The following is a 27418-nucleotide window of genomic DNA, read 5'->3' as shown; positions in this document are numbered from 1 at the left end:
CACCAAAACTCAGATATCTTACCAAGAAGGACTTTAACTACGCAGACATCAGCAGCACACACAGTTAAGGACATTCAGTAAGTTAGAGATGGAAGCCAATTTCATATTGAAATCTATAGATGAACAAATTGCCCATACCTGAAGTTACATGAATGGTTTGAACCTGCATTTTACTCTTCCATCCCACTTACTGCTCTTTCTTGTCCATCAGACTTTTTAAGCAAGCTACAACTAGTTAAGAAAGGAAAGTGCACAAAGTGAAAAAGCGCGGTAAATCCTCTGCCACAAGGAACACACACACACAAAAAAGGGAAAAAATAATCAAAAAAGCCCCAAAAGAAAAACAGCAAAGCACACAAAACACTATCAACAAAAACACAAAACAAACAAATACCAACCAGAAACTTTCTGCAAAGGTAGAAAAATTATGTGTAATGTTATTACACCAAAATATATCTCTCATCAGTTATTATTCTATCCAAGCTCTCACTGACTTGCCATTCACTCATTTAGGTGGAGGCAAGATAAAAAAAACCCAACCCAACAAAACAGCCAAAACAGACCCAACACACCACTGCTGATGAGAGCTATAGATACTGCCCTAGAACAGGTCAAACTTTGGGCAAATAGATGCTTAAAAAGCGTCACCCATACACATATTAACTTTGCTAATATTACATCTAAAGAGAAATCTGTAACACCACGGTATGAAAGTGAGCAAACACGTACACCATCACTGAAAAAATCTCTATCCCTTTTTGAACAAAATTTAAGGGATACGGAAGTCAGAATGAAGCTGATCAAGCTGATGCAAGAAAACCAAAAGGAGTGCAAAGCATTTATTCAGCAAACACCAACAACCAACAGGAGGTATCTGCAACTGTCTTAAAAGAAGCCGAGATTTCTACAAAGAGAAGAGACATCACCAACTAATACTGTGTTTCTCAGTATGAGAAATATGCATGACCTCAGTCCAGATTTTTTCGAGCCGTTAGAGTCGGTGCATGCCATGGTCTCAAGTGACTGTAGCTTAAAAACTCAGCTGAAGGGCTTGAAGGACTTTTTAGTGCAATAAAATATTACAAATAAAAGAAGATGCAAAGCAGAGTTTGGGATGGGAATTGCCTTATATATATATATTTCTGTTTACATGAAAGAGAATTGTGTACAAAGTCAGAGCACTGCATTGCATAGTTGAAACAGCACCAGCAATGTGAGCAGCAGATATCAAACGAGCAACAGGGTCGCTTTAAGAAACCAGAAGGACACTGCATCCCGAAGCTTACTGATTGTCGGGCTGAGGGGGACGCTGAAGCAGCAGCTAAAGACGATGTATTTGTTGCAAACTTTCCAGCATTCAGGCTTTAGTTGTTCGAGTTTGATACTCCCCTCTGTGGGTGGAGAAGTCGAGGGACTGGCTGACGTCACCCAAAGAGCAGGGATAAAGCACAGTACCCGCAGCTGTGGGATGAGTAAAACTTCCTAAGAGGTATACAAGGTCAGCTGCCCTGTGCGGCAGGTGCTCTGCTGACAGCACCCTTCCCCCTACGGTTCTGCTGCTCACACAGACCTAAGGAAAAAAGAACAGCAACCCAGAAAAAGCTATCTACAATGCCACAGAACGTTATTCTCCAAGGACCAGCACCCTGGGGATTCAGGCTTTCAGGAGGAATAGATTTTAACCAACCCTTAATCATAACGAGGGTACGTACTCTTTCCATTTCCTTTCTATTTTCACATTTATTAGTTGTTGCAGGGTTTTGCCCTTTACTTTTCTGGTGTTCAGAGATGCAGATGAAGCTGTGAGCAGATTAGCAAGTAGTTGCTAGTTCTGAGGAGAGCCAGCTGAATGCTAACAGTTCTTACAAGTTTTGTGTGACATGTTCCTGGGACTGCTTTATTGGTCTGACACTTTAACTGCATTTCTACTTATGCCTTAAAAAATTCAATTCAAGTGCCTTGGCAGCAGAAAAACTCCGGCGTGATTACCCCAGGCATTCAGATAAGAAAATCAGTTTTGAGCCTACTAAAGGCCAGACCCTACTTTTATCATTTTCACAACTGGCCTCTGTGATCACGGGGGGACAAGACCGCTTGGCAGCAGGTCCTCATGTCTGGAAGTTTGTGCTTTGCAAACTCCGCGCCAACTTTACAAGACTGATCTGACTCTCATTTAATTAAATCAAGTTCTGATTATTGCCATCAAAGGCAACAGCACCTTTTTTACACATGTAAAGGTTTTCATTTTCAGGAATGCTAAATCTGTGAATTATTAGAAAGTTATCCAGTTCTGAATGTGAAGGAGATCATTCTTTGGTGTTTTCTGCCATATTTAGAAACATAATTTAGCATAGCCTCTAAGGAAGAGCAGGAATCCGAGCCTTCATTATTTCATGGGTTTTGAGGTAATAATTGAAATTTATTTAAGAAACCAGTTACTCAATGAATGGAGCATATAAAACACTGCCTGCTGTCCTGCACCTACAGGCATAGATCTACCCAAAAGACAGGATATGTCATTTTGATAATTTGCATATTTTGAAAATCGTGTTCAATCCACATCAGACTAGAATTAGTTCTCCTTTTACTTTTGCTGCTTTTCAGAACCTCAAACACACCACATGTGTGTTCCATGAGCCTCCAGATCACCAATGCTTTTTTTTTTCTTCAAAGCCCTGCACTATGACTCAATATATACACTATGCCTGGTATTAAATAAACATCAAGAGCCTTGAAAGATGGATACCGCTGGTGATGTCTTGCAGTAAATATGCTTCTAAACAAGAGTCTGTAGAAGGTTTAAGGACCAACCTTTCACATATTATACCAGCAAAAATTCTTTTCATTTGATTACTTATTCCAGATTTATATAAGCATAAAAAAAAAATTATTTAAACAGAAGTAAACCAGAGTGCTATTATTTGACTGTATGTAGCTAATGTCATGTTCATAAAAAATACTCATAGGACATAGCAAAGCCTTTGAAGAAACAGGAGACAAAAACATTGAATAAAAAAAGGAAAAAAAAATCTCTGGATGTTTTTGGGCCTTCATTGCCTTTTATGGGCCTCCAAAAGAAAAATAGTTTCCATTATCTCTAATGAAAAATATTTTAGCGGTGTCTGGTTTGTATTTTCTTTGTGTTTAGATTAAGTGCAACAAAGTTTAAAACTGCAATAACAAAGGATGTTACTATAAATGTAACTTTCTAAAGATTATTTTGCAATTGACTCATACCTACCAAATGCTTCACAAGACATAAGTCATAGGTTTCTAGCATATTACAAAAATGCTCAAAAGTCACATTTCAAGTAGAACTACAAAATAAAATACACACAGAGAAAAATAACATGTTTGCTTAGCTCAAGTTCAAGAATATTAATGGTAGATTTGTTTAAAATTAATATTTTTGTTGCTGCAGCACACATTTAGAAGAATCCCTAAAGAAGTATTCATGCAGTACCCCTTAAGAAGTAGTGAATATTTTGCAAGATCCATCTGCCTTTTCTGGGGGCCTAGGTGTTCCTTTCTTATAAGGTATCACGAACAGCCCATTCACATTTGGCTTAACTGTTCTGACAAAAAAAAAAAATTGCCATTAAAACAATAAATAGAAATTATTTTTAAACACGTTTTGAATAAAATAATGGGAAAGATGTGAAGTTTGATTGCTTATAGTCCTTGTTCAACAAGAGAAAGCTTTTACCAGGACTTGTCAAGAGAAACAGACAACATAAGAGATCATTAACTACCTGTCAAAAGAACAGATGTCATCAAGAAACCTATCCAGAAATTGTTCTGTTGTTTTGACTGTTTCAATCAAATGCAAAAACCACAGATCATGTTCACTGGGAGAGTAAAAAGAATAGGAGGGGACTAAAAATAAGGATACTCAGATTCTATTACGGTCAGAAACAATGCGAACTAGAAATAATGAAAACTTTTCTTGAAGTAGTTGGAATTTACATAGATGCAAGGAAATTACATCAATGAAACTGATCAAAATCCTAGTCTTAATGGATCTGAATAATTTCAGTTTATTCAGTCCAGAAGATAATATTTTGGGTTAGGCATTTAGAGGAATGCAATCCTAGAATGCAAGTCATAGTGAACAAAGCGTAACAGGAACAACAAACTTGTAGAGGCTGGAGGGGACGGTGAAATCTTATCAAATGTAGATTTAAATTCTATTCTAATATAAACCTTTACAGATCACAATGCAAGTATTTATAATAACTCAATTTTATATTTAGCCACCCTGTCTGCAGGCATTCATAGCTCTCTTCAGAAAACACAGAGCCTGAAATATTTATGAAGATGTAACATGATGAGCTTCACAAGTCCACTAACAGATGCAGGGAGGTTTTCTTCAGAGTTTCATGGGAGACGTTGCCCTTCACATAGTTAAATAGTTATCCAGTCCCTGACAACATCTGAATGCTCACATTTGTATTTATCCAAATCTGAGATACCTAGGATACAGGAGTTTTGCCATACAGACATGTCCTGAAGAGCAAGGCAAAAATTTTCCCAAAGCACCAGTAGAATCTTTCTCATTAAGCCAGGATGAGCAAGCAACAAACACTACAGTCATAATATGATTCTGAGTGTTAACAATACACGTTTAATGCATCACTAATAAGTTCCTTAAGAAACAGTATCACCTACATTACTGAGGTACCCACAATATCAATATTATACCCACAATACAGCGTGATCTTGCAACATGCAAACTGGTCCCTTCCTGTAAAATGTAGGCTGCAGTACTTTCGCTTGTTCCCCTTCCCCATCAGCAACAGTCGAGACTTCCCCCTGAAATGTTGAGAAGAGCTGGCACCCAGCCATATTCCTCCTACCACATCCTAGCAGCCAGTCTCCAGCCCTTTCCATCAAACCCAGGAAGAGCAGATGAGGGAAAGGATTATACAAAGGCAGGTAACTCTGTACCGCAGAAGCCCTGGGCAAGTAGAGCTCAGCACCCCCATCAAGTTGTTAAGGCCCAAACAACACATCCCAGAAGCCTGGCAATAATCAGTTCAGCTAAGGAGTAGGAAATACAGACTCCTGGCCCTCTCCCTCCTTCCTCCCTCCAAACGCCGGTAATCCCATTCAACCATATAGTAGCACACTGTCACAGCTGGTGACAGCATGCTAGAACAATCCAGTGGATTGTGCATTACCAGCGACACAGTGGGTTAGGCTCTACTAGCAGCGCAGCTGCAGGGGAACGTACCACACTAGACAGATATGCTACTTTATAAGGCAGGATCACCATCTCCGTACATTGCTGCAGTATGCCACAGACACAGCAGAGGATCTGTTGTGACACGTAGAAAGCATAATCTACTGAGTAACCTGTAAAAGACTTATTCAAGCAAGCTTACTTTTGAGAGGCAACCAAGAATGGCTAGTTTTGCCCATTTGGGATATTAGAGCATCAACACCCACACTCAGACGCTAGGAATCCTGCTGCCATTTCTCGTTGCACACGTGTCCACAACATGCTAAGCAAAGTCAGAGCCATCCCAGGTTAATGGGACAAGCATGATTGTACCTCTACCCCTGTCTTTTCACAATAATACAAGCAGCGCCAGTGTAGTTCATTTACCCTCAGAGCTGTTGAAGTCTGAGAAACAGACAATTTTGGAGTCTTCAGACTTAGAGTTTATGAGCAACTTCCTTGATTCATACTCAAACAGATTATTCAGACACCTTAACGGTTTGTTGACCACGCAGTACACGAATCCATTCTTTTGGAGTGTGAGGGGCTAACAGCTTCCAGCTGGTCACAAATACCTATTTGGAAAGTTTGCCTGACTTGATAATAACACATGCATTGCAGTTTGTTCCAGTGAAATCAAAAATAAGTTTACATGCTGGAATGCAGAAAAAGCCCACAAAACAAACTGCAAGTTCTTGGAGCATTCAGACCCACTTAACAGAGAGGGACAGCTGGAAAGAGGAGAAAATTATGCTATTTGGCTAATTTTTGTCATTATTTCAATACTGATACAGTGTAACATATTAAAAATAATATTTCTATTTGGCTTTATGCTGACAGTTAGTACCGTCATCTTCAGAGGCAACAAGTCTGCCAGGTTCACCATAGATAGGGTTCAGAACATACTGGAGTTATACTGGGCAGCTTAGTCTCTTCCTCTGCTGGAAAACTGGGGAACACTGGAATTGAAGAACATTTCCATAGCATGCTTTCCAGTCCTCCATAACACTTAATTAATTTTAATAATTGAGACCACACTTGCTTTGGATGTTGCAGAACATGGTGAGAAAAATTCTCTCCAATAGCTTTTTCACCTCATATACGGCACAGATCAGAGAACTGCTCTTGTAAGCAAGACTACATCGACATTTTTGTCCTTCACACTGCAATTCATTAACTTCAGAATAAGCAGCTAGTGTTATTTTGAATGAAACAAGCCATTTCCTCTGTTCTGCTGTTCCAGAAGGACCATACTCCAGAAGCTTATGTGCTACATCCATCAATTTCATGTTGCTACCTTGGTTATCAACGGTCACCTAAAATAGCAATACACACTTAAGGGACCTAAATCCCACACAGTGGCCAAAGATCTACTTAAATGGTATGGTGATATGAGAAGTCACCTGTTTGCAAATAAAGGCCTGGAATTCTAGAACAAGCTTTAGTAGCATCTAAGGTCTCTCTACAATACTTATTTCAAAACAGAATTAAGTTGCATTTCAATTATTTTAACTATGATGTAGACAAATATCAACAGAGTAAGTACAGAAAGATAAGCTTAGGGCTATTTCTATGAATGCCACTGACGGTGGTACATTTCTGTGAGGTATGAATTGCACCATAGAGATCACCATGATGGATCAGGGCCACTGTTACTCAAATGCAACAGGACTTAGAGCTAAGCACTTTAAAGAGTTCACAGTCTGGATCAGACATCAGTAAAGAGAAAAATGTCATTTCAGTATTATTAGCATATTACTGATTACTTAGCAACACAACATGAGAGGCCAGGCTAGCAGAAAACACACTAACTGCTGTATTTGTCCTTAAATGTTGTAAGACCTCAGGTAGCTTTCTGTATTATCCTGACAATGGCATATCATGCACATGAACATTAAGTAGCACAATTTCTTAACAGTTCTATTCTTCTGCTATTGCCTGGAGTTGTAAGGGAAAAACTTAACTCGGGGTTTTTTTCCTAGCAAATTACACAGTGGTAGTTGAGACAGAAGATTCAAAGACAAGCTACAGTAACTACAGAAATCAGAGTGAAAACCATTTAATGCAGAAGTATGAAGATAATTTCCATCTAATTTGAAGTTAGGATGAGTAAAACATTTATATGGTGATCTGAGAATAGAACTGCAAGAGGACCTGGCAAAATTAAGAACTCATTTTTGTAAGCAATCATATGCTTGTTTACAGGCCCTTTCCCTCCCTAACACAATAGGAAATAGGGCAGCATGGTGAAGTTTATTTCTCTATCAATTTTCAGGTATGTATGATGCTTAATTTTTATTAATTTTTTTTCAGATTACACCTGGAAGCAAGGCTTCAGCTGCCAACTTGTGCCCTGGTGATGTTATTGTAGCTATTGATGGTCTAAGCACAGAGAACATGACACATAACGATGCCCAGGAGAGAATCAAAGCAGCTGCACATCAGCTTAGTTTGAAAATAGAAAGGTATGTGTACACATCTACATACTACTGAAAGAAGATACTACCCAACCAACCAGCTAGACAGTACAACTATTATATAGTGTAACTCTTTAAAATAGTTTTTGATAATTTCACAAAACCTTTAAGATTACAGGCACCCAGACCTACCTCACCAAGTCCAGATAAGACAAGACTCCCCAGAACATGTCTCCATGGGCACAAGAAGAATAGCTTCCCTCAGGCTACTCACCACTTTTGTTGAACTGTGAGCTGTACCACCCACTGCCTCTGCTGACTCCACAAGTCCTATGTTTGCCGCCAGTAAACAAACAGTTCTTCATATTTTGGGGAAGTAATAAACCCCTCAGCTAGCCATCACTTGTTCAGTTACCACTCTGCTCTAACACTCCCTTAGCCACAGGTGTTCCTCCTGCTCCCAATCACAAAGCTGCCAGTATATCCTCCCAGTCAAAGGAAGAAACATCGTGTTAGACTTTCATAAGGGGTGACAAAGCAGGAGGTTTAAAGACAACTTCTTTGGCCACAACGTATTAAACCAACCACAGGATTCTCAAAGCAATGTTAAAAGCAAAACAAAACTAAAAAAAACATCTCTTACCTAAACTGCAAGAGTCCAGAATCTTTTTGCATTCATTTAACGGGTCGGACACAACGATCTTCAAGGTCTTTTCCAATCTAAATGATGCTATGATTTCTCTCAGCTAAAGCCAGCAAGAGAAACAACCTACATCTTCACATCTCCTACCTGAGCTTGCTCAGCCTTTAATCAGAATCACCTAGCACACTTCCAGCTGTCTCCAAGAATCAGGCAGCTCTGATTGACCTGAGGCCCTCAGGGAGGCACAGCACTTTATTACAGCTGATCACAATAATTTCTTTCCAAATACAGAACGGGAATGGGGTGGGATTTGAAAGAAGCACTGTCTAATTACTACAGCGCACACCACAGTTAAAAATTCCTACCATTAGTTCTAGGTTCTATTACAGATTGCTATATGCTATTTAGCAACTCTCAGGAAGCAATTTTCAACATACAAGTGTAATTGCGCCTATGAAATATGTGCATATGTTTTAAATGCAAAATATTTGTATTTATATAACAAGCAACTAGATTAATATTTAACATTACACTATTTTAAAATTAGCTGCCAACTTTCACTTTGTCAATGAAAACAGAATTGTAACTGAACGATCCCTGGAGGTGTTTAAAAACCTTGTAGATGCACTCCTTAGGGACATGGTTTAGTGATGGACTTGGCAATCCTGGGTTAACACCTGGACTTCATGATCTCAAAGGTCTTTTCCAACCTAAATGACTCTATTATTCTATGATATTTGCATAGTATTTACCTCTGGCTAGATGACTTGAAAGAATCATCTGTGCAATTTCTTATTTACAATTGCACATATACTCTGCATACCTAGATTTTGTTCCTACACCGAAAAGCAGGCTTTACATGGATATTGTTATCATAAAAAAAGACATTTGTGTTGTTGTGGTTTAGGATTATTACTAATATATTCACTTATTTCTGCAAAATAGTCTAAGGACCCAACATTAATTCTATCAACCATTCAAAAAACAAAACTGTAAAATGTTTGGTCAGCTCAGGTCAGAAAGGCACTAATTCCCCTTTCCCTCTCCCTTTGGTAACTGCTAACAAGTAACTTCCCATTGTTCATAGCATACTTAATTTCTTAAAAAGTAAATACAGTTTTATATATTGTTTACATACAGTACACAGTATATATCATTGAAGTATTTTTATGTCAAAACATTTAAAAAGCACAGAACAAAGTGCAAATTTTCAAGCTGCATTATATTTTACAGGGACATATACAACTCTATACAAATTCAAGTTATTTAAATCCTGCCTTTCTTTCTTTCTAGGTCAGGAACTAAATTGTGGTCCCCACAAGTTTCAGAAGATGGTAAAGCACATCCCTTCAAGATAAATTTGGAAGCTGAACCACAGGTATGAATTGTTAAAAGTTACCTAACCATTTCTATTCACCCTTTTACACTCTATCTCCCTTGTGGGCATTAAAATTTTTTTAATAACACTTCATGCATTATCTGCCAGTTTAAGCTAATACAAACAACCACAATTTTGATAGATCTGAATATCATTTTATCTGACTGGATGGTTTTGATTTTTCAGATATTAACAGAAACAAAATGTTAACAAGTTACAACACATTCTCATTTTCCTTTAAAACTACATATCACCATAGTTTTATTACAGAAAGAAAATACTTCCTTTTATTCTGATATGGTTTAAGTTGCTTTAACTTTTTCAACAGAGATTCTTCATCATATAAGGAAGTCCTTCATTCAGGAATAAATGTCAAGTATCAAAGCAATGCACTCATCGCATCACAAAAGTAATTTTGATATAACAGTCAGTTAAATAGAGAGATCCATTAATGTTGGGTCTCTTTACTTCCATACATTTTTATACTACACCACAGACCTGGAAGTTACAAATTTGTAAAACTCCCGTGTACTGATCAATAAGTAAACCATTCAACACTTCTGACCAGCAAAGTCTTGATCCTTGTATATGACCAAAGCCAAATCAATCAATTGAACTCCTCCTCTCCTTTCAAAGTCACACCCAGCCCCTTGTGCAAAGCTATGAGCCGAAGTCTCTGCATCGTTAATAGCTAATTAGCTAACTACTGTCTACAACTAGTACTTTATTCCTTTGTCATTCCTCTTTAACCTACATGAACATTTGCTGTTCTCTCAAGAGGGGGGAGGGAAGAGCACTCTGCTGATCCTGGAAGGCCAGGATCAAAGCAAGTATGTCAAAGTATTTACTCTGTGCTAACCTAGAAAAAATGTAAGTGCAGATTCCATTTCAATAAATCCCACGCAATCCACCAATCCTGTTTTCATGGCGACACCCCCAAACATAACTATGGTATTTCAGTGTTCCAGTTCTTTCTCTACATTCCAATCCAAAAACTTGCATTAGGTGATACAGCAAACTTCATCAGAAATAACATAGTCTCTTCAGCAGTAGAAGATAGTACAGTGAAGAAATAAAACTATTTTAAATGCATATCGTTGTGGAATAGCTAGGATACATGTAAAATAGCAACAGAAAAAATTCACTAAAAAAGCTATAAAGAAAACCATGTAGGCATGTATGACTGGAGAGTAATCCCTTTGCATGAAAGCTACATTCCTAAAAAGGGTAGTTACTTAAAAACAAATCACAGGTTTTTACTAAGTGCTACTTGGCAGACTATTGAAAAGAGTCTTCATTGGGCAATCAGAAAAACTGTTTCTCCTAGATTAAATAGCCAAACTCTTCATTTTAGTATATCTCTGGCTTCCCTTCCTAGGAAAATCAGGAGTACTGAGTATATTCAATAAATAGCAGGCCTCAGAAAGGCAGCAATGCTTGTAAACAAACATGCTAAACCATTCTAGGGATGATTTATATTTTAGATTAAATTCTTCCCTGCAAGAACATCCACCACTGATCTCCCTGTGGAAAAAAAAATAATCTACAATTGCTGAAATTTTAAATTAAGTTTTACTGCATATTTAGTCACAACATATGAGACCCAGCAGTGTGTATACTAGTAGTGAAAACAGAACAATATCAAAGTTTCTTTAACCTGAGATAACAAATTGTTGCACAACTATAACCTGTGATGTTGGCATCCTATTAGAGTTTGCTGAAGTCCAATTATAAATTAAGACATTGAAGCCCATAGAAATGGAGTAAAATCCAAAAGCACTGTAGTGTTACCTCAACTGTAAAAACAGTTTATCCAAAAGTATTGTATGCATTAACTGGTGTGCAGAACTGGGAAATCACTGAGTTCTACAAAAAGCTTTTCCTCCATTTATATAATAATTAAAATTAATTAAAAGTCATATGTATTATAAATGTAGTCAGATTTTTTTTCACCCTTGTCAGATAGGCATTTCAAAGTTCACTAAAAAAGTCTGACAAAAGTCATTAAGGTACATTATAAGCCAACTAAGTAACAATAAGAGATGAAAACATATCATCTTCTCAGTAAGAATCTAATTTCTATTTGCAAGCTAATAACAGAGAGCTATAAATGAAAGTAAAACATATTTTAGATTGCTCACAAATTTGGCCGAATACTTGGGCAAAGAATGCTCACTTTAACTTTAATCAACAAACATTATTCTACAGATTCTTGGAGGTGGTTATGTGAAAACTGATAAATACTGTGCCTACTTGTAGCTGTGGAACGAGGAACCTTTACACTGTACCAAACTTCTGCATTAGGCTGAGCACCCTCAAAGAGTCATTTGGAGATTGATGTAGGCAACTGTCATAGCACAATGGAAGTTCCCACTGTTTTTTTCCTTTGGGAAGAGGAAACTGAGGCAACCATCCTAGTAATTGTTATTACAATGACTATTACAGCAATAAGTGGCTGACTGAGAGCCACTCCTGAAAGCTACACATTCCCACATAAAAACCAGCCACCTAATGTTGTTAGTCTGGAGCAACCCATAGCATGACAGCTAAACACTATTAGACTACCTGAAGTATTACTAATAGAGTCACACTGTATCCTGTATAAAAGCAATTTAGAACTTAAATTTCTCAAAGAATATAATTAGAACGAGAAAATAAAACAATCTAAATGGCAAACTGTTAATTATTATTATTATAATAATAGTATATTATAACAAGAAAAAAATTTAAATCCTTTCTGCTGCATTGTCAATGTAAAAAAATACCATGGCCTGTAAATTTTTTCTCAGTTACAATCCCTTTAACATCATCTAAAATGACTTTCTTTCAATTACCACAATTTCTTGAATTGTTTTTCTTTGAGCTTTTCTTTTTTGCTTCTGTCTTTGCCTTTGAACATTTTGTTCAGTGAGACCAGGCTTTTGGCCGTGAAGGACATTATACATTCCTGGGAGGTATAAATATACTATACACATAGATAAGGATAAAGATCTAAAAAAAATCCCAATTCATTATTCTAAAAAGTTTATTTATAGTCTGTTACCACTTATAATAAAGTTTTGAAACAATGTAATTGTGCCAGTCTAGTTTTGAGGACTTACCCCCTCTTCTATAACAGCATTGAGAGATAAAGATTTTAGCCACATGATACCTCCAACACGTAAACATTTGTATACTGTCAGCAATTATCCCCAAGGAATGCCATCATATGGTCCATGTTGGAAGCATTTCTACAGATTTTGAGAGCTACATTCATTCTATTCCTGATACCTATATTAATGCAAAATGTAGTTAGCCCTGCAGAAAGGCCATCAGTCATCTGGAAAAAATTTAAGAAATTAAATACTGTAATTCTCAAATGTTCCTGATTAGGAATCAACAGCCTCCAGTTCTCATTTAGCTTTTGAACTGAAGGAGGACTTTTCTCAGATTCAATGAGATCCAATAAACACAAGAGCTGGACTATTTTTGCTGCTGTATGTTCTGTCACTGACATTTTATATGAACAGATAAGTTAAAAAGAAAATGGAATCTAAGTCTAACTAACTGCAAATACTTGTTTCACAACTGTTATATTGTAAACATGCTATTACGGTGCCACATGTCTTCTGTGCTGTTCATTTGTCAACAAGAAATTAAAAAAAGAGGATGGAATTACAATGTTCATGGTTGTTTTTGTTCGTTTTGTATCATACATGGATTTAAATCAATTTTAAATACATTGACATTAATGTCTTTCATTAAGCAGACATGATTCTAAACACTAGTAGATTATTTCCATTTACTAATACATTTTGTTAACTGCAACCCAGTTCTCTAAGACAGAACCAAGGAATTGCAAATATCATCTTTGTGCTTATTTATCTGACTCTTGCTTTCAGTAGCCTCTTACAATGCAATGCTGCTAAATATTTTCATTTAATAAAACTGCTTTTTACTGTTTGCATTTTATGGTTGCATATTCCATATATCCATGACTTTTCTTTAGGTCTGTTCCTAAATATATTTCTGAAACTGTTGTTTCAAATGAAAACAAAGGGCAAACCCACATTCAGGTTTTCATAATTTATATAAATTATTCACCAAAACTTTGAACAGAGATTTGATATTGTCTGAGAAAGGAAATACTGCTCTGAGAACTGAATAAAAATCTACATATGTCAAAAATGTGCCCATACTTATCTAACTTGCCCTTATTATCTTGATTTATTCTGTGGATTTGAGTATTCAAATATCTATTTCGGGGTTTGGTAATAGATTTTTTCAAACTGGAATTTTTTCTAACATTCCTGAAGGCTGAGGTAATCTAAAAAAGGCATTTCTGCATCAAAAATTTACAGTTTTATTTTGCAGAACAAGGAGACTAGTTTGTACAGCTTGCAAGATGTACATGAAAGACCACAATTGCACCTGAGTAATTTTAAAGCTGAAAATGTTGACTGTGTCACCATTAAAAATATGTGATGGCAAATACCAGACAGCCTAAACTGTACACAGCGATTAAGCCAAAATCTTCAGTACCTAAGTTACAAGCTTCAACAATTTGAAGTAAATATTCAGCAGTATCAGAACTTAGACTGACTATAGGTCATATCACACAGCGGGATAGCATCATAAATACAGAAATGGTCTATAGTATTGCAGATGTGTTCCTAGTACACCAACCACACTCAAACCCAAAGCCAAATCAGAGAACTCGCAAAGATTTCTACAACAATTGAAGTATTAATGACCTGTGCTATCTTAACATTCCAAGTTCCAGTCTCTAAAGAGACCAATACAGATTGTAGAGACCTATTTGTTAGGAACAAGAGCTTTTTATTCCATATTGATGGAAGTTAAAGTGCTCTTGCAGCACTGTCTCCAAATAGCACTGCAGGACATCAGGACAAGGTGATGGACTACAGCTGCAGATGTTCTTCACCACTAGCACAGAAAGGGAAAAAAAAAAAAAAACCCTCAGTAGTGACAACACTATTTTTTCCAAAGTCTCTTCTTCTGTGGATTAGGGATGACCTGAGCTGACAGAGACTCAAAGGAGGCTTTACTAAATATGCACGATACCAATAAGTGAATTTTCTTCAGTCTTTATCATCCCTAGACAATCACTACAGAACATTTAAATTATCTGAAAAGTCAGCATAGATTTTGTTTCCAGATTTTACCCCTATGATTTCCACAACTGGAGGAAATTTCCTGGGTCAACAATGAACAAAATCATATTCCAGAAATAAACAAACATAGGCAGAATAATTTCCAGTTTACCCATTTCTGGGTTTTCCTTATTTTTGATGATTTCACATTATATTACACAATGTCACAGGTTTTGATGCACAGATATGCTTCAAAGTATGGAACAAGTTCAGAAGAATATCCTCTAACTGATGGACATTCAAGACTATTTCAGTTAAAAGAGGTGTTAAAAATTACGTGTTTTCTAGGCAAGACATTTACAATAAAAGCTTCATATTTGCAAATCCCTTTTATCATTATGCAACAAAAATGCAGAAGCCAGAGATAAGCCCTAAAGCAAAGCAATGAAGCTAACTACATGAAGTGTTTCTAAAAGAGGAATGTAAACAGTGCAAAATCTAGAGGACAATACAACAGGTTAGTACAATAGTCATCCCTCCCATTTCTTCTTTAAATTACACACTATTTACAAATGTGGACTGCCTTCTGTTTGCCCTGAGGCAGGAAAATAATAGTCTCTGAATGTGTATGGCTTAAGTAACATACAGAAAATTCATGGAAAAATGCTTGCACCAGTTAAAAATTAACAAAATCACAAAAGTAAAAAATGCAGAGATTAACAATACTGATGTCAGATTTACTCATTACTAGCTTGGGTGTGCATTGTAGCTTTGTGTATTTTGTCTGCCTATCATGTACAGGAATTCAAGCCTATTGGTACAGCTCACAACAGAAGGGCCCAGCCTTTTGTTGCAGCAGCAAATATTGATGACAAAAGACAGGTAGTGAGCTCCTCCTATAATTCTCCAATTGGGCTGTATTCATCTGGCAATATTCAAGATGCGCTTCATGGACAACTGAGGGGTCTCATTCCTAACTCATCACAAAAGTGAGTACTTGCATTTACTTATGATACATGGTCATTGGTGGTATATCACTATCTGTTCCGTTTTCAATTGGAAAGTCCAGCTCTTGCTGTTTTTTCTGATAATGAGTTTATTGATTATCCAAAAAAATGGTGATAAATGAAGCCAATTTTTTCCAACAGAAAATTATCCATTCAGCACCATAGTAGCAACGCCACAGGTAGCTAAAATTTGCCTTCTATGTTGGGCTGCAGCACTACCTACCATTCTTCTCGTATAACTGCGCTTTACTCTGAATGTTTCTGAACACTAAAGCGATTGTATTTTGAGTACCAGGAATGTGCAAACTAAACACGGTTAATTCACTGTTAGAATTTTAAAACTTCTTTAGATAATTTTTAACTAGAAATAAGCATTTGTAGGCCAAAGAAAGTTATTTTAACCCTCTTTTCTTTACAGGATATGAACTACTTTGAACACAAGCATAATATTCGGCCCAAACCTTTCATAGTCTCAGGCCGAAGCAGGTTATCAACTCTGAGTGTTGTGCTGGATTTGGATGCATGGTGTTATTTTTTAATGGATACTCACCGTTCACATTAATAAAGCATACTGATGCATTTGAAATTTACTTCTAGTAGTATATAGGCTAACACTAAAAATAAATAAAATATGAAATGGTTTACTTGCAGAGATCAGGCTTGAAATTCAAATTTCTGTTTCCAAAAGAAAGCAGGTCCACTCTCCCATCTCAATTATATTGGAAAAAGTCTGAAGTAACTGTATTCGTCAACCTGACTCAGTTTACAGTGTAGCACCAGATATTGTATACTTATAAATCTATGGCACTCTGCAATTCTTCTGGCCAAATGAAATACATATAATCTGTTAACTTGCTAAATGAAAGATAGCTAGTGATAAAAATTATCATCTAGGCCATTCAGAGATTTTACGTTTGCTTTTCAGCAGCCCTCTATTCAGAAGGCAACTTAATGCAGAGCTAAAATAGAACTATCTGATGCCACAGACTTGTAAAGCTGTAAAATGTAGAAAAGCTTATATATTTACATCCATCATTTTAGTGTAATATTCCTCTATCATAGCTGGGAACGAAATGCTTCATTTACTATTAATTACATTATTAAACATAGAGGGGGAGAAAAGCAATGCAAACTGTGGCTAAACGCAAAAGAAGCTCAAAAGCACTTGAGTGATGCAATATGTTGTGATGTTACCCTTTACCCTTGCTAGCAGTAGCAGTTTTTACCAGTGGACTCAGTGTTCTGCATTTCATTCTAAAAGTTTAAAATGACTGCATTTCAATTATACTAATTTAAGTCTCGCAAACTACACCAGAAAAAACAGGATAATTAATTCATGTGTTCAAAGGACAATCTCATGTGGATTATCAGTTTTGTGAGATGTGTTAAATTTTTCAACCACCTGAGCGATAGAGGAGACTGTAGAAGATGGGTAGAGTCCCATCCTTCTGTGAACAAGAGCTATCAATGTAGAACACCACCGCAGTGGAGGAAAAGTGCCCATCTCTCTTTGCAGTCTGATCCTGATACAGGTTAAGTGACAAACCAGTCCTTAGCAAACATGCATGGCCTCTAACCATAGGCAGCACTTACATACGGTACCTAAACTGACTTTGGGGCCACTAGGTACCATTTACAGATACCTAATCGGATTTACAGAGATTCAAATGAGTATATCAGGAACCTAAGTGCCTAAATCAGAAACCTCAATTACACAATATTTTCCATGAAAATATTGGAGTGAACGGTCATTTTCCAGCAACTCAGGTAGAGAAAAAACCCGCGAAAATTAACTTGGCAGCAATACAAGTTAGCTGTCAGGTATTCTAGCACTGGAGAAGTCTGTGTTTACAAACTGCAGAATGACCGATGCAGGGAGTTACATCTACAAAACCTTGGCTGTCACACTGTTTGTCTGCTACTTTTTCATCAGTTTGGCTCAATAGATGTCCCATGCTAAACACATCGAAAAACAGCCACCTTGATTGACTGTAAATATCCTTTAGGACAGGCAGCTGAGGCTAAATAGGACTTTGACTAAAAGAAGAGCTGATTCTGGACTGAGGGTTTGAGCTAACAGATTGGATGTTAGCAACAGTTTTGGCAAAACTGACTGGAAAATATATTTAATATATAATTCTATTTTATTGATACTTATATTCTGTTTTAACATTACTTTGGCTGCTCATAGCAAGAGTTGTGATTTTTCTAGCCTTTTCCTACTACTTTCCTCTTACTAACACTATCAACACTGACAAAACTTACTCTACTGCAGGATCTAAACGTGGTCTTGATTCTTCAATAAGTCAAGACGGTAAATTTGTAAGTTGTCCCCGTGTGAAGTTTTTGGCTGGCTCATGCTAGGTGATGATGCAAACTGTACTTTTGCTTTAAATGCTTGCCCACTATTTCTGGTATTAGCTTTGTTTTGATATATCTTTGATGGTGGAGTATATATTTCCCTTTACCTTTTTGAGAAAGTGGTCCTACACAAATTCCCCTCTGAATCAAAGGGAGAATTTTGGGTTGCCTTCACCACCCAAGAGTAGCTACTGGGCAGAAAGAATACTGTATGATCAAACTGGGAAACGGAGTATTCTCCCAGGTTTACACAGAACCATTCAGCTTGGAAAGAACAAACCACTGCCCTGACATGCAGGTTGGAGGAAAGAGATTAAGCATTTATCATCTCATAGCTCCAAATATCACATAAATGTAACCAGTGACTGTGGAGAGCCTGGGTGATGTGCTGTTACACAGCAACAGCAAAGAAACATCCCATAACAAAGAAAGCCTCTGAGGTGCTACGGAGAAAAGACTGAAGTGTTCAAAATAGTGGCACTGAAAAAGACTGGGCTTAATGTTCACACTATTTTACTAATCCTTTTCAAGAGATGTCAAATTAGTGTGCAGAGCCTTTCTTCAGTGACACTAAGCAACATCAGTATTTCTAAAAAACTGTCCATCTTTTTTGTTATATATAAATTATATGTAAAATCTACTTCAAAAGTAGTAAAATTAATTCTCTGAATACATATCCATTGTTCTTGTGAAGGACCACTTTACCTTCCACTGGAAACACTGTAATTTAGAAATGCAAAAGTAAGCCTGGCTGTTTTACTATCTTTTCTTCTTTGAAATGTTCAACAAATATTTTAAAAATGAAATATATTGTTAAACTCATTTTAAAAGATTAATATCTTATTGTAAGATTTAAGGAAATCTAGGAAAATTCGCATTCATCATTTTACACTAATTTATAGTAGTCTCTTCAACTGTGGACCGAGATGGTTGTGAGGTACAGTACTGGAATGTTGTGTCTCGGATTCCAGTACTGCAGGTGTTTATTCTGTCACCGACATGGACAACTCACATAACTTTTGTAAGCTACCCTTTTGTAAATGGTAGTTAAAAATGTAAAGTAATGTTATGTTCTGAATTATCCAATTTATCAAAGAATTTTTACTGTCTTTAAAGAAAATGCATGCCAGAATTTCAAGGACTGCTTTATAACTGGCGTTGATATATTTACAGGAAAATACTTTTCAATGACTACACATACTTTCGCTATTCTCTGCTTTTTATACTTCTGCTTCTCTGTATCTGTTCTATTTATGCTTTTCAGCCCTGTTAACATCACCGTATTCCTGTACTTTTGTCTTTATTCTTTATAATCCGATATGCATTGCACACTCTTCTGTAACCTGGCTATTAACACAGTGGATGCAGCACTCCTTCGGGGATTGACTGTGGCAGTGGACGCAGTACCCCCTCTTCAATTAGCACGGTTAGCTCTATCTGCCCTAGCGAGCTGAAAGCAGTGTCTAAGATGGCCCCTAACATTCCCTTGGAAATGGAGCTTCCCGGTGTCAAGATCGTGCACGCTCAGTTTAACACACCTATGCAGTTGTACTCAGATGACAATATCATGGAAACACTGCAAGGCCAAGTGTCTACAGCTTTGGGGGAAACACCCATAATAAGGTAATTAGAGCAGATATATATATATAAAGATATAAATATATATATAAAGATATATATATAAAGGTAGAAAAATACCTTTAATATTTATAAATATACAAAAGCATTAATAATATCGCACTGTTTCTAATGAAAATTGGTTAAAGGGTTAGGAAAAACCTAAGTCATTCAAAGTCATTCAATATTTTTGTTAAAATATTAGTAATTTACTATTTTTAACCAAAAGTATTAAAGGAGATTTCAGAATTAACAAATATTTCATAGGAAAGAATCTTGTATTTGTCACTAATAAATAAAAACTGATTATACTACCTGGACTATTAGCTGACTGACCACTCCAAATCAAGATTCTCATTCCCTCCAAAATTCAAAACTATTATAATTATTTATTTAACAAGTATTTAATAACTTATTCATCTTAATCTAATAACATATTATTAATAATAAATTTATTCCAACTGTTGAAATTCAGGTTATGAAGCTTAGGAAATCTTGCAGATGTTTACAGTGTTCTAGGTATTTAACTCTCATTCAGGTTAACTTGTTCAGTACAACTAGCTCTTTTCCAAAAAGAGCCGGAATCGACTTTGTAGGCTTATTAATCCATCTTTGATTAATGAATTCCATCCATTGCAATGACTAACAGTCAGGTAGGCACCTTACGTATCTGGATAACAATGATGATTACCCAGTAAAAAGTTTTAAAACACTATCCATTTTTTTTCAAGGGACAAATCATTGTTCACGTTACTTTATATTCACTTTTGCACAATAGTAACTTACTTTTCTGTTTCACAACAGTACTTTTGTGTAATTAATGTAATTCATTATATGTATGGTGTAAACTAAAGCTAATTACTAATATTTTAAATAAGCACCAATGAGCTTTCTTCAGCACCTTGCACAATTGGACTGTTACTAACTATAAAAATCATATTCATATAGAAGTATTTAGTTTAACCCTATCTGATGAAAAGAAAATCTTAGTTCATGAAGTCTTTGCAGAGTAGTGTTAGTCTACTGCATTAACATTTATACTCAATCACAAGTAGAGAAAAGAAAGATTTGGGTTTTCTTCATTCTGAAACCATTAATTAAGCCCAGAGTAATCAGATTTCACAAATGTCTGTGGCATTCCCAGTTCAAGAACTGATTCTATACACAGGTTTGAAATGTCTCTTTTGTTGTGGGATTGGTTTCCACTATGTATGCATTTAAAAATATTATCTACACCTTTGTGTCTGGTTTTTTGCCTTCTATATGTAATTGTATTATCACTTGTCTGATATCTATGAATATTTCAGTAGAGAGGAGAGAATCAAGGGTTTGATTAGCCATTGGTGAGAACTGAAAAACTAAGCTCCTTCTATTCATTAAAAACTTATGACAAGAGAAGAAAGTGGTAGTTTATTCACCAGTTTAAAGATGATGGCTCAGAGAAATCTATTGATTGATGAAGATGCAAACAATTAACATAAGCAACCGGGGTCACTGCCCAGCTGCTGCTACTCTTACTGTGCCATTTGACAGCTTAAATGCTACCCTGGGAACTAAATCAAACCATTTAAAGCAAAACCCAGTCTAATTCCTTGTGGAATTAGTTGCTTATTTCCAGGGGAAACTTACCTAAGTTTTAACAGGCAGTAGGAGACCAATGGTAACAGGAAGTTTAACCTAGACATCTATATATATATATAGCAGTGAGGTAACAGACTTCATCCAAGTATACTCTGGACTTTTTCAATTAGCCCCAGCAGCAGTTTGAAATTTACAGATGCCACACATTCAGCCTAATTCCTGCCAGTGCATATAGTCATCTGCTCTTCCTCTCATCTACTTAGGATGTTAGTTATCATGATCGATTTAAAACATTCAGCACAGTTTAAACCACCATGAAATATTCTCAGTAAAATCTTTAGCTCCTGGGTCATCAGAAATTCAACCATCAGCTGTTGTTTGGACAATGATTGATATTTTTATGATAAAATTGGCGTTACAAAAAGTAAGCCATGTCCCATTCTAATTAAATTAAGAAATATAATTTCCATTCAGCAGTGTTCACCTTACAATGCTTCCTGCTGTACTATACCTACTTCACTCTTTTTTGTCATCTCCATAGGTTAAATTAGTAACAATTATCTTAGCCAAATAAGCACTATATTAACTAGTGATTGAGCCAACAGAGAAAACAAAGAACACCTTCACATCATGATACTCTCTCAAAAGATTTGTTTGCTTAGGTTTTGGCTGGCTCTACGTAAAGATATGAGCTGTGACTTTAACAACACTTTTGAGGCCAGCTGCTGTGAAAATAGAACTTCTGGATACTGTACCAAAGAACACCTGGCAATACAGCAACTGGTTACAGGAATGCAACTGCTTTGAGGTTAAACACAGGTACTGGCCTATTTCCAAATGCCGTTAGAGCCAGAACGGTAACTATGGAAATACTTTCATGAGTTTGTAGATTTATTTGTTTCAACAATTGCACAGATATTTTTTTTTTCAGCACTTTTTAGATCAAGAAGAGGCTATACAAAGCAATGCTACCTGGAAGAAAGTCTTTCAGTAGTAGAAACACACAGTATTTATGTTAGTTTCCTGAATCATATTCTATGTCTGGTAGAGTTATTGCTTTGAAGTTACATTTATTAAACTGCTTTACCTGCTTTTCCTCCCTGTAATACAGTGACCCAGCTCCCAACTCAGTGCCTCAGTCTGACGTGTACAAGATGCTGCATGCCAACCAGGAGGAGCCCAGTCAACCTCGCCAGTCTGGGTCCTTTAAGGTCCTCCAGAATTTAGTCTCCGAAGAAGGTGGTTAATAATGACATATTCTACCTGTTCAAAGCATTTTTAAATGTTTGTGGGAAGGGGGAATCTGAGGAGAAAACACGTGTGATCAGAGCTGTAAGAATTTCTGAAAGCCCAATTCTTAATCTTACAGATAGTACACCAGCCTCCTAACGTTTTTCCACCTTGATTGTATAGCTAGCAATCTCCTGTGTGAATAAAATGGGGGTGCTAATCACATTTTTAAGAATCTCCTCTCAGATTTTTAGATCATTAATGTACAAAGCTGACTTTAACTGAATATCAGAAAGTTTTATGTGAGAGAACTTCTGGGACAAGCTGCATGTACTCATGACACCAAGTAAGAAAACGCTCCCTTCCACATCCAGGAAAAGAGAAATTTAAACCAACTCCTAAAATAAGTTTTACCCATCCCCTCCTCATTCTAAATAAAAATTGAAGACCACAATATAATTTACAGTCATGTTCCCTTCAAATGAAAAAGTTTTCAAAATAGCATTACTGAAGGCTGCAAGTTTGTTGTATTTACAGTAAGCGTAAAGAACAAAATACAATCAAAAGTAACCTAAAAGATAAATATTTAAAATTTTAATTTTTCTGTCTCAATATTTACCAGAGAAGAGATAAATGCATCTAATTGTGTGTATATATATATATATATATAAAATTGTGGGATTTTGCTTGACATTTTCTTGTATTTTGCTAGTTTGGGATTCATGTTACTAATCTTTCTGAATTTGTTGTATGGTTATTTATATAAATAAGAAGCTTTCTAACAATAGGTCTTGACTATGTTATGTTGCTATGTTAAAGCCGAATCCTATTCCTTCTCCTTCTATACCCAAGACCTACTATCAGAGAATCAGATGATATCTGTGACACAGAGAGCACTATATATATAATAATTTTTGTACTTACATTTTGGTTGCAGCTACACAATATTTTTCCCAATTCCAAAGAGCTGGAATCTAGCTCACTAAACTTGTATAGAGAAACTTCATTGTTTGTTGATATAAGTGAAAGCCTGTAAACACATCCAGAAGTGTATTTACAGGAAAACTATTTTACTGCATCAGATGCTTTTATATTAGTCTGTACATAATGGAATTTTTTTGGTTCTCAGACGGACGCCCTGTGGGTACAAGAAGCGTGAAAGCACCTGTAACAAAGATACCTACTGCCATGCCTGGTGTCCAGAAAGTGCCACTGTGTGACAAGTGTGGGAATGGGATTCTGTAAGTTATCTCTTTTTGGTTCTAGAAATGTCTTGTTCAACCACATGTTCTCAAACACCACCACAGACTACAGGAATGCTTTCCAAGTGGTGGTCTTGGTCTCCACTTGCACTGGTAGAAAAATGTTTCTAGAGAACAGAGATGTAGAAATATATTGTTCTAAATCACAAATTATTCTCAGGACCTTTTGCAAGTCAATTATTAACACATACATAACAAAACCAGCATTTACCTGTGCTGCATTGTCTCAGACTGTGAAATCTCAAAAGTTTCTTTGTAGTGTAAAACATCTTTCTCCCAGCCCAATGTAAGTACCCAGAAACTTCTGTGGGACAATTTCAAAACTACCAGATTTCTATCCGAATGACATCACTAACTTCAGCAAAGAACACAGATGATGATGAGCTCAGAGAACACAGTCACTGTGAAAAAAGAAATGTGGTTTTGAAACTCATTTTGTCACCGCTTTGATAGCTTAGACTGTGTTTTCTGTGTTGTAACCAAAGTAAGATGTTTCCTCAAGCTCTAGTTTTCTGATGAACTATTGAACTATGAGATCAACTCTATGGCTTTTTATGTCACTTACTCAAACTCAGCTTCCAACCTTAAATTATGTAGTAGTTGGCAAAACCACCAGATGAACAATCTAAAAGCCTTAAGATAAATACCTAGAATGAATTTTCTGTCATATTGTAGTTTCTTCTCACTTTACATTCATATGAATTAATTGGGTTTTTTTCTTTTAATTGTTTCCATATAGAGGAACAGTGGTGAAGGCACGTGATAAATACCGGCACCCCGAATGTTTTGTGTGCTCTGACTGCAATCTCAACCTGAAACAAAAAGGCTACTTCTTTGTGGAGGGCCAACTATACTGTGAAGCTCATGCACGAGCTCGCATGAGGCCACCAGAGGGATATGAAGCAGTTACCGTTTACCCAAAATGTTAGTCTTAACATTAACACACAAATATATGCATGCACACAAAAAGTCATTAACAGCTTAGAAGTGTCAGGACTTCTGCCTGATTCCGAAGTAGCAGCTTGTAAACCTTTTCTTGTGGGATTCTGAGGGAGGTGGAAGTCCCTATTAGTCAGCAGTAGCATCCTATACCAGTAAAATTCTATTAAAATATTGCCTTTGAAGTTGCCGGTATAACTCAACGAAGTATCAGCTAAAAGAGCTGTACTGAAATAAAAAAAATGTAACAGCTGAGGTGTTACATGGTTACTACAACATGTACATAGGTGCTGTAATCGAGACAACATTATCTGTGCAAACACCCAAGTCATCAAAGTGTTACAGGCTGGGCCCTAACAAATGTAGAAACTTGACATATCATTAGAAAAGCAGCTATTTCACACGGATAGTACAAAACAAACAGTGGTTCATGTCTGCTTCCACCATCTATTATTCAACTACCATTAATGTATGTCAAAAATAGATTTTGCTTACTTTGCTTTAAATTTGGGGTTATATTGACTTAAACTTTTGATGCAGCAACTGTGATAAGGAATAAATATCAAGTCATACATTAAAATGGCTAGTATAATAAAGACTGTTTAGTAAGAAGCAAAACAGAAGTTCTATGTTGTTTTAATGATTTGCAATGAAATCAGCTTTCACATCACTTAGCAGCAAATTGTTCTGAAGCATGCACACACATACATTGTTTTTGGGAAAAAAAAACCCTACACTAATAGGAACTCACTGCAAATTCAGAATGAAAGTAAATTTTAAAACTTTTCTGCAGAAAATGGTACTGGGGTTTTGTCCATCCTTCAATTTCCGTAAGAGAAACAATGGGAAAATATCATAATAACTTTATTGCTGGTAAATTAAAACTTGGAAAACTTTAAAAATAAATGTAACTTAAAATATGCAAATGAAAGATCTTCTGTAAAAAGCCTGGTGAAGGCCTAAGGGAAAAAAAGGCTGAAGGAATGCGGTTTTAAAATCAATTTCTGAAACTTTTAAGGGCTACATTGCTTTCAGGTAGGTGCCAGCTACATATACACACCTAACTGACAAGCCAAACCTTAGTATTTTCAAAAAATATCAACATAATTAATAAATGATTCATTGGGGTATTTTGAACCCGCTTTAAAGTAGAAAAATCTACAAAATTTTATATCAAGTCTACAAGGCTAGCACAAATTAACAACTCAGTGGCAAGCAATCTTACATATTTTCCCATTCTACAATATAAGAAACTTAAAATCTGAGAAGAACATGGAATCAAAATAATAAGCTGTATATACTTCAAATTTATTTTTAAAATTCAGATGAGTCCAAAAGCTTGAAATACAATGTCCACATATTTGAAGACTTTTCAAAATGTCTTAAAGTATCAGTTTGGAATGTAAATGTTTCAAAAAATGTTTGAGTCACTGCACTTATAGTTTATGTCTGCATCCCAAAAGTGGACATAAAAAAAGTGTTGCACTCTTTTAAAGGTTAGTTCCTGAATTATTTTGAGGGCGCAAAACATAATTCTGCTCCTCATGTATCGTGGAGGCTGTGTAGCATTTATATTTATCCACTGATAAAACCCATAAAATAAATCTGAAAATCCTTTTGAAAGTGAAAGTGCACATAATGTCTATTTTTACAAACCTGAAGTGTCATTGGTGTTTTAAATTATTTGCTTAATGTTCATTTCTTTGTGGAGTACCTGAAGGTAAAAATAAATCTACTACATACAATAAAGATTCTGCGTTTCTTTTCAACTGGTATGAAAAATGAGAAACTGTGAGTATCAAGTGACTTCGCAATAGTAGAAGTTTGGCATTTATGCTTCGGATTCATCAAACTGCTGGTAAGAATGAAACACAACTTTTGCATTAGGCATTTGAGGATATAATCTGGGCAAAATTAGTTTTCTAAAACTGAATGAGATCATGTGTTTTCAAAACTGAAGACCTGAAACTATTGCAACTACACATCATCAGTAGGGTAACACTCACCTGTCTCGCGACAGTCTAATTCCAGGCCAAACATATCAATTGAAATGTGGGGAAACTCTCAGAAATGTAGATACAAAAACTGTTAGGTTAAAAGAAAGTCACAGAACATGACCTGATGCCAAAACTCTGGGGAAAGTTCAGTGGGATTGCATCATCACATGGTGCTATTTTGAGAGGTTTGAGGTTGGACATGACTTTGATAGAATTAGAAGGTAAGCCTATCTAATTGCAAGTACTGACCTAATATGAAAAGTTTTACACCAATATAACATAAAGCAAATCTTAGATTTCAGTTAATGCAGATTCTGAAATCCTTGATACTGATAGAAGAGAAAAATAGGAAATTGAATACAGAGATTTAAATGTGATTGAAAGATATAGCAATTCTCTCTACTGCGTGCTCAAGGCTGAATTCTTTATCTTAGTAGGGTGTCAGTGGTTCCTGGCACAAATCCTCTACAGTGTCCAGCTAAAGAGCTATCTACTTTATCTTCTGGCTTAAGAATGGCATAGCCAGTAAATCATGATAGCTTAACACTACTATGCCTTTCAGCTGTGTCCAGACTTTTTTATATATGTATTACAAGCCGAAGAGAGCCATGGCATTTATATTTAGATGGAGAGAAAGATAGGAAGTGTGATTTCACATGCTTGTTATCTCGA

The 27418-nt window shown here is 36.2% G+C and overlaps 1 protein-coding gene and 1 long non-coding RNA gene across 3 annotated transcripts in view; one reads left to right on the top strand and one right to left on the bottom strand.

The window, feature by feature from the left end:
- Positions 1-27418, bottom strand: part of LOC129783759 (uncharacterized) — a 73873-nt gene that overhangs the window by 35345 nt on the left and 11110 nt on the right. The gene's annotated exons all lie outside the window — the stretch shown is intronic.
- Positions 1422-26475, top strand: PDLIM3 (PDZ and LIM domain 3). Of its 2 annotated transcripts, XM_005230841.3 has the most exons (8): positions 1422-1704; positions 7535-7686; positions 9575-9659; positions 16178-16245; positions 19480-19743; positions 22430-22557; positions 23678-23789; positions 24550-26475. In XM_005230841.3, exons 1-8 carry the CDS (start codon positions 1612-1614, stop codon positions 24737-24739), a joined length of 1092 nt encoding a protein of 363 aa, XP_005230898.1. In that variant the 5' UTR covers positions 1422-1611; the 3' UTR covers positions 24740-26475. The 2 variants fall into 2 exon arrangements, with proteins under 2 accessions (XP_005230898.1, XP_005230899.1); XM_005230842.3 differs by lacking the exons at positions 16178-16245; positions 19480-19743 and adding an exon at positions 15554-15741 and having other exon boundaries at positions 1435-1704.

Source organism: Falco peregrinus, chromosome 2, assembly GCF_023634155.1.
Source record: "Falco peregrinus isolate bFalPer1 chromosome 2, bFalPer1.pri, whole genome shotgun sequence".
NCBI classification, from domain to species: domain Eukaryota; kingdom Metazoa; phylum Chordata; class Aves; order Falconiformes; family Falconidae; genus Falco; species Falco peregrinus.
This window is presented reverse-complemented; position numbering and strand designations above follow the sequence as displayed.

What these genes read in the sequence shown, in the direction of transcription:
- PDLIM3 (XM_005230841.3), top strand. Translation starts at nt 1,612, where the DNA reads ATGCCACAGAACGTTATTCTCCAAGGACCAGCACCCTGGGGATTCAGG. An exon ending in AACCCTTAATCATAACGAGG is followed by an intron (nt 1,705 to 7,534) that starts GTACGTACTCTT and finishes ATTTTTTTTCAG; the next exon opens with ATTACACCTGGAAGCAAGGC. An exon ending in ATAGTCTCAGGCCGAAGCAG is followed by an intron (nt 16,246 to 19,479) that starts GTTATCAACTCT and finishes CTATTAACACAG; the next exon opens with TGGATGCAGCACTCCTTCGG.